The 7,721-nt window shown below is 53.9% G+C and overlaps 1 protein-coding gene across 1 annotated transcript in view; it reads left to right on the top strand.

The window, feature by feature from the left end:
• Nucleotides 1-7,475, top strand: part of LOC112972126 — an 8,624-nt gene extending 1,149 nt beyond the window's left edge. The window contains exons 2-6 of the mRNA XM_026078233.1: nucleotides 1,022-1,117; nucleotides 1,880-1,947; nucleotides 3,716-3,838; nucleotides 4,817-5,346; nucleotides 6,488-7,475. Coding sequence (XP_025934018.1) covers nucleotides 1,899-1,947; nucleotides 3,716-3,838; nucleotides 4,817-5,346; nucleotides 6,488-6,649 — 864 coding nt within the window. The 5' untranslated portion in view covers nucleotides 1,022-1,117; nucleotides 1,880-1,898 and the 3' untranslated portion in view covers nucleotides 6,650-7,475. The remainder of the gene's footprint in view (nucleotides 1-1,021; nucleotides 1,118-1,879; nucleotides 1,948-3,715; nucleotides 3,839-4,816; nucleotides 5,347-6,487) is intronic.
• Nucleotides 7,476-7,721: the final 246 nt, after the last annotated feature.

The raw sequence follows: 7,721 nt of genomic DNA, 5'->3' as shown, positions 1-7,721 counted from the left end.
GGGTGACAGCGCGGGCGGGGGAGCGACGGGGGCCCGCAGGGGCCAGAAGGGGCCTGATACCGGGCGTGTGGGGAGCGATGAGGGCCTGTGGGGCCATAGGGGCCTGACAGCGAGGATGTGGGGAGTGACGGGGGCCTATGGGGGCCATAGGGTCCTGGCACCAAGGATGCTGTTGGGAGCTAGACTGGCCTATAGGGCCTATAGGGGCCTGGCACGGGGGTTTGCTGGCAGTGACAGAGGCCTATAGGGACCGTAGTGGCCTGACCAGGGGTGCTGGGAGTCTATAGGGGCCTATAGGGGCCTGACACCAGGGATGCTGCTGGGAGCTATAGGGGTCTGAGCCCTATAGGATCTAGGGGTGCACGTCCGCGGCCAGAACTGCCCCGGCTCCGAGTCGGCAGCAGTGAGCGGAGCGGGCTGCGGGACCTGGCCTCGGGACGGAGGCGCTGGTAGGCTGCTAATGCTCTTCCTATCAACGCTTGCTTATTATTTCATTTTATTTCTTGTTCCTTATTCCGTATTAATTATTTTGTAGGCACCGATCGCGGGTAAGATGCAAAGCTCCCGAGCTCCCTGGCTCCGGGGCAAGGTTTCACCGCTGCTGAGGCTGCGGGCTCCGGTTTATTTGAAATTCCTGTATTTCGCAGCACTCGATTACTCACAGCCTGTTCTAGCGTGCCGGGGCTCCGCGTCTCGGTACGAGGGCAGCCAGAGAAGAGTCACATTTGCCCCTTCTCCATCTCTCCCCTGCGAACGGGTTTTGACAAACCTCGCTGCTGTTTTCCCTGCGCTGTGATAATCGCTGATACTGTTTCTTGTGTCTCCGCGCGTAGCTATAAATAGACTATTTACGCAGCAACTTGCTAATTATTCCCGTTACTCTGGGTCATCTAGTGTTGCCCTGCCTTTCTCGTCCCAGCGAAGCGCTGGGGCCCGGCTCCGCGCGCAACGGGGCGGCCGCCCCGAAACGCGAGCCCGGGTGCCGGCTCCCCGCGTTCTCACGACCTGCTTTTAACGCTAGATGGTGGTATCTTCATGAAGCTTCGACTCGCGGCTTGGCCGTTACCGCTTACAGCAGGAAAGCTCCCATCCGGCTAAAGAGCGTCGGAGGAGCAAGGTGAGATATCGGTGGTGCGGAAGAGCCGCTCGGAGCCCTTCGAGGGAGCATCGAGGGGGGAAAGATGCGTTCGGAGACGATGTGGCAGGTAGCGTCCCAGGCAGCCCCTTCGCTCGAGGCTTTTTGAGCTTGCGAGCGAGGGCGTAAGCACAAATTTCAATATTCAGCCTCCAGACTCTTCCCGGGGGCTGTGCGAAGCTCGGGGAGGCAGGCGCCCCGGCGTCCCCGGCGTCCCCAGGGCCGGAGGGACGAGTCCCAGGAGAGCTAACCACCCAGCCGAGTATTTGGAGTTGGCTCCCTCACTGCACAGAGGATTTGGGGGATCTGAGCCAGGCCTAGGGGCAGAATGACTGTTATTTGGGGTTGCTGGGGTATTACTTTGAATATTAACCACCTTAAAGGGGATAACTCTGCGGCGGTCGGCATTGTGGAAGCCCAAATACCCACAAGCCTCCATGTTAAGGCGCTAATGAATCACTAGAGAAAGGCAGGGGGAAACCGAGTCACAAAAAGGCACCTGCCTTCCCCAGCACAGGGTTAAGGGGTGAGCCAAACCTCCATCAGGCTGGAGTGTCCTTGGCCTCAAAAATAGTCCCCTCGGCTTCTCGGAGCTCACTCAAAACCCTCGGTTTGCACCGCGGCTGCCTGTAATCTGCTGCTGCCTTATTTCCTGTCTTGTTGCCGTGCGGTGGTTTCGCTATTAACATAAAAACTGAAGGGAAATTCCCTGCCCCAAAGTTTTCTTTTACTGAACTTTTTCAGTTGCGACTCGCCAACCCCGATGTCGCAGAGCAGCCGACCAGCCCGCGGAAGCAGGGTCCCCCACCAGAGTAAGTTTTTTCCTTTGGAAAATTGAGCGCTTTGGTACCATCGGGTCGCTGGCTGGGATGGGATGGGAATGGTTTTTTTTGCCGGATTAAACCTGCTCTGCTTCTCGGGAGCCAAGGGATTTTTGATGACATGGCTGAAGGCTGGTCCTGCCCTGTGTCACCGGCACCGGCCTGAAACGGCTCAGAGAAGCCCAAGCATCCCATTTCCCAAGGATTTTTCATTTTCTGATCACTTCTTTAATCATAATTTGCAAAATGTTTTTCAGGTTACACAAGAGATTAAAATCTCCAACTGTGCCGTTGTCCTAATGCCATAACAGCAATTTGGGGGAGGGAATTAAGGAGAAAGTAGCTATTGGAAAACCAGCATTAAGCACACTAGGTCAATACCGGCTTGCTTGGGAATGAAAGCCCCTAATCACACACTTCATCATAATTAATAGGTATAGCTATATGTAACTTTCAGACAAAATATATCTTAATCTTTGATTTGATGTGTTAGCAGTGGAGCTAGTTGCTTTGGAAGGTGTATGATCAGGTTTTTCAGAAACGGTGGAACCAAACCAACAGAAAATAAACTTAAACTACTGTCACGGCTTTGTTTGTGGCGTGAGAAGCGCAGAAAACAGCCTGCACTGGAAAGGAGCCTTACCATTCTGTCAGAAGTTTTCTTTGCGCCGGCTTCGTTTCCTCCGGCTTGGTCGTGATTTCTGCCCTTCGCCCGCGGCAGGGACTCCCCGTCGCCCTGAGTGCCGGAGGAGGATTCATGGAAGCGATTAGCGAAGCCCCTAATTACCGAGCTAGAGCTTGAATCTTCAGTGCGAAGCAGTCAAAAACCTGGAAAATATGACAGGAAGCAAAGCTGATTTGCATATTTATGCTAATAGAGATGCATGAACCTTTCAAATTAAAATATACTTTGCAGATGGCTTGCAGATTGATACCACGCTTTGGTTTGAGTTATTATTTTTCAGAATGGTAATAACTGGTGCAATATGGTAAAACTGGAAAGTCTCATCCACAATACAGCTGTTAAAGCAAGGAGAAATGTGCTGCGTACAGCACAGCGATATTTATCTTATTAGTAAAAATATTTGATTCAAGTGTACCATGTGGGCATGAGCTCGACTTTCGTTTGCAGAATATTTTCAAAGCAGGAAAGGCAGTTTGGGGCTGAGCATCGCAAGAAAAGGGGAATTGTGCCCCCGCATTTGAACATCTTTCCCATTTGGGGTTCGTTCCCAGGGGTTTGCTCTCACACCGCGGCACAAAAATTCGATGTCCTTGATGCACAGCCCTTGGCAATGTTTGCAGCCGATGCGAGAGCTTGTTTTCCGCACAGATGGAGCAGCTATAAGCGCTTGGGAATTAGAGCCAGCTTTCTCCTCCCATTTCTGTGAATGGGAAATTCAACTTTCCGGGCAGATTTTGCCGTAAATGGGACTAGAAAGGCTGTTAATTACTTGGAGCTGTGATCTGATGGCAGCTCAGGGCTCGGAGGTGCAAGACTTCAGCTTTGCCGTGCAGTTGTCCCCTGACCTCGGCAGAATCACTTCCCTTTTCAGTTTTTTCTCTTTTCCGTGTCAACTGCAAGAGAGCTGGACACAGGATCACTTCTTTCTGGGCAGTTCTGTGGATCCTACAACACGACCGAGCATGTTCCTCCCCATTTCGCTAGTCCCGGGTAACCTCGGTGGCTCCTTGCTGCTATTCCTCTTTTGGGAAAAACACGGCTGGTCTTCTCCTCTTTTTTCTTTCTCCTGAGCAGGCGTGATGGAGATGGAAGAGGTCTTCTTCCAGCTCTGCGAGGAGGTCGCCAGGCTGCAGGACCTGTGCGCGAAGCAGGGCAAACTCCTCCAGAAGCTGACTGCGAGGAAGGGACCCATCCTCGGTAAGGAGCAACGTTGGGAAGGGTCCAGTGAAATCGCTTCTTTGCTGAAAAGAGTAGCCCTGGGCTGGCGAGAGGGATTTGAACCTTTTCCCTCCTGCTGGCAAATAGTTTGCTGCAGAAAGTGGGGGTAACATGAAATCTGGTTTAAGACAGAAACATGCTCTGAGTTCTGGCTGCTCTGCAGCCTGCTCCCTGCACTGGCTGTCACGGCTTTTTGGCTTCGCCTGCTCCATCAAATGCTTAATAACCTGCGCGTGGCTGTTCAGAGTCGCATTAAAACCCCCCGAGGCGTTGTGCTGCTGTTTACCCGTCTCTCCCCTGGGGAGACGGGGGAGGAACTCGGGGCATATGCTCCTGATGTTGCCTAGAGCATTTTTGGGAAGCTGCAGGGTGGCAACGGAGCCTCCGCGGACTAGAAATCACCTGGAGAAATCTCCTTGCCCTCCCCAGCAGAGATTGCCTGGTTCTCCCAGAAATCGCCCTCCTGATCCCCTGGCCCAGGGAGTCAATGTGCATAATCCCTGCCGCAGCGGTCGCATCGCTCCCATGGGGTTTTACAAGCTCTTGCCGTTGTTAAAGGGTGTTTTCTGTGGTGGGAAGGGATTTGCCCAGGCGAAAGGCTGCCGTGTGCTGCGAAAGCGGCTGCTGGGCGCCTTCGCCTGCTTTCCGCCCCTGTGGTCCCCGGCTTTTGGGGGCACAGCGATGTCTCAACATCTCCTCTCCCAAGGTCAGACTCTGGAGGTGGCTAATATGCCTCCTCCGGCTCCCAGCCCTTCCTGGCTTTCCTCCGATGCCCTTTCTTCACTCATCCATCCTTGTATTTGCCCCTAGCTGTGGGGGAGGATAAACTTTGCCCGCCGGCTCCCCAGGAAGGAGGTTGTTGTTTTGATAGTGCAAAAGGAGAAGGGAAAACCCAAGCGTGTGCCGTAAAGCCGTGCAGCTCCAGGAATAACTGGTCCCGCTTGCTTTCTTTTGAAGATATCCCTGTGTCGCTGCCGATCCAGTGCACGGAGGATATGGTGACGGAGGAAGCAGAAAAACCCTCGGAGAGCCGACAGGAATGCTCCCAGGCCCCAACCTCTGCCGCAGCCAGCCCCGGCTCTGCCCATCCGCTGGCGCAGCCCCACGCTGCCGACGCGCTGCCCGCCTGCAACGTCACAGACCCCCCGAGCCCCGAAAAGGCTGGCGTATTAAGCGGTGGGAACGGGAAAGCGGCCCTTGCCGTTGCTTTTGGCAGCCAGCACTGCAGCAAGGTGGAGAGGAGCGAGAAGGGGGATTTAGACACGTGGCTGAAAAATTACGGGGTGCTTCCTACCATGAAAGCCAGCAAGGAAGAAGCGAGGGCTTGCTGTAACCTGCTGGAGTTTGCGGTGCCCGATCCAGAGGCCGTCGACTCCTTCCTGGACCTGTATGAAGCCCCACAAGAGCTTCAGAGGGAAGATGCATCCAGTGAAAGTGCTCTACCAGCTGCGATTCATGTTCCTGTAGAAATCCGAGGACCCGTGAAGGTAAACTGGGAAGCCGACAGGGATTTTTGTCTCTGATTTTTGGGGTATCCTTCCCGGCGTAAGCATCATCTGCCCATCTTCAATATCCTCCCGATTTCCACATCGACCCTCATGTAACAAGTAGGGAGCCAAGGCAGAGTAGAGGTTTAGGGTTATGAGCTTGTGTCCCAAAAATACCTCCGGGCACCCAACTTCCTGATTCCCGGGGCAGTTAGCTACATAAAAGCAACTGTGATCTAGCTGCTAAGCACCTGATGCACTTTTGGATGAAAATTTCTCCCTTGATCCTTTCTGATTCAATGCTTTCTGAAGCTATTGGTTTAGTCCCCGGGAAAAGTGGTATTGGCCTACTTTTGATCTGTAAATGAGCTTGTGAGTATTTCCTTTATTCTCTCTGATTTGTGTGCTGCCGAAACGATGATTCCTAAATGCATCCTCAAATCTAGCACCTCAATCCCCGTGCTAAGCCTTTATAATCTACGTTACGGATGGGTCACCACAGCTGGACCACCGACGAAGGCTTCTATAATGCCAAGCCCGTTTCCTTTCACTCTTGTTTTCCAAACGAGGCCCTTAAACGTTATTTCATGACTGTCGTGGCTACATATTCGTGGCGAAAGCTGTTGACTTTCAGCCTGAGCTATACTTAGAATCTAGTTTCATTTTAAGAAGAAGGAGAGGAAGAAAAAAAGAAGTGGAAGCCGCGTCTGTCTCGGCTGCCTCGTCAAGTCCTAATGTGCCTTATCAGCACTTAAATGATAATGGCACAAAAGGAAATTACAAATGCTCCCCTGTTCGCTTCTTACAAAAGCACGTTTCTCATGTTCGGGCCTGGATAATGATTGTAGCCGCCAGGGGAAAGCGATGGGTGATGGGAGACGCTCAAGTGCCGTAAGGAGGTAGGAGGAGGCAGGTGAGGATGGAGTGAGGGGGCAGGGAGCAGCGCCGGGCAGCCAGACTCCAGCACGGGGCGGCAGCCCTCAGCCCTCCCGTCTGCAGGCACGAAACGCGGTGGCTGAGTTCGGAAGCGGAGCTGAGGCTGCGTTTCGGTGTGGCAAACGCGGGATGGAGGCTAGACTCCGTTAGGAGCTTGCAAAGGGGCTACGTCTGCCCTTTCCGCTGACCGCTCTTTGCCTTGCAGACGTCCTGGACGCCGGCGTGGACGCTGGAGGAGAGCCTCGGGCAAGGCGCCGTCTTCACCTCGGAGGCCGCCCGGACTTGTGACTTTTGCCAGGCTGTTTTCCCCTCGGACGCAGCAGCCCAAGCAGACTATTTGAAGCACCTCTTAGCCCATATGAAATAGGACTCAGTCTTCGCACTCCTGAGTCTGTATATTTGCACCTCAACTAACACCACGTGCCCTGGGGTCCCTTCGTGTGATCCGGCTGGCTGTGCCTGGGGTCTCTCAGCTCGGGTAGCGATCCTCTTCCGTTTAATTTGGTGTGCCCCAAACCCGGTCCCTGTTGCGCTGTTGGATGGGCCGTGTTAGGGCTCTCGATGTGTCTTGGTCTGCTGAGCTTCATGGACAGCAAACAGCTTCTGTCCCGGGATTGGGATGTGTGCGGGGCTGTGTGCAGGCCCAGGGGAGCTTTAGCGCAGTGGGAAATGGGAAAATTTTCCAAATTCTCCTAAACCAGAAAAAGTCGAAACAAGCTTTCCGTAAAGAAATAGAGATATTTGAAAAGCCACCTTGCCTTTTTCCAAAACCACGGAAGGTCTGGTGAGAGGGTGAGAGACTCGCAACAGGTTTTAATGTCACTGGATCTGAACTGGCCTTTGGAGCAGAGCTCCGGCGCCGGCGCTGTGAGCGCGAAACGCCGCCCGCCCGCGCCGAGGGCGACCGACCCGAACCGGGTTTAACTTCCAAGCGTGTTATCGGGAAGGGCCTAACTGAGGACTCTGCTCCCTCCTCATTAAAACCTCATCAGCTCCGGCTCAGTGGCTTGTGCAAGTTTAATTGATCCCTCTCCAGGTGGGAGGAGGCTTGTCTGTGCCGGGCCGCATGGGGTCGGCGCTCCCAGCCCGCGGCTCCTGCGTTTGGAGAGCGGCGGAGCGGAAACGAGCCCGGCGGAGCGACGCGACCGACGCGCGTGTTATTGTCCTGCCTTTCTATTTAGTCTCTCGGGGAAGGCGGCTTTCGAACGAGAGGCTCCGGGAGCCGGTGGGTTGATACGACTGTTGGATTCGGGGGATACGGCTTCTCTTCCAGGGTCTGATCCTTTGCCTGTGGGTAAAACCTTGCTGAGTGGCGATTTGCCGTGGGGCACGTTCACCTGAAATGTTTCGGTTTTGCCCAGGCTACTACGAGCATTTCATTGCGTGTGAATTCATGGTACCTGAATTAAGATTATAGTCATTCATAAATAACACATGTA

The sequence above is a fragment of the Apteryx rowi genome, unplaced genomic scaffold (assembly GCF_003343035.1).
Source record: "Apteryx rowi isolate R43461 unplaced genomic scaffold, aptRow1 scaffold_475, whole genome shotgun sequence".
NCBI classification, from domain to species: Eukaryota; Metazoa; Chordata; class Aves; order Apterygiformes; family Apterygidae; genus Apteryx; species Apteryx rowi.
This window is presented reverse-complemented; position numbering and strand designations above follow the sequence as displayed.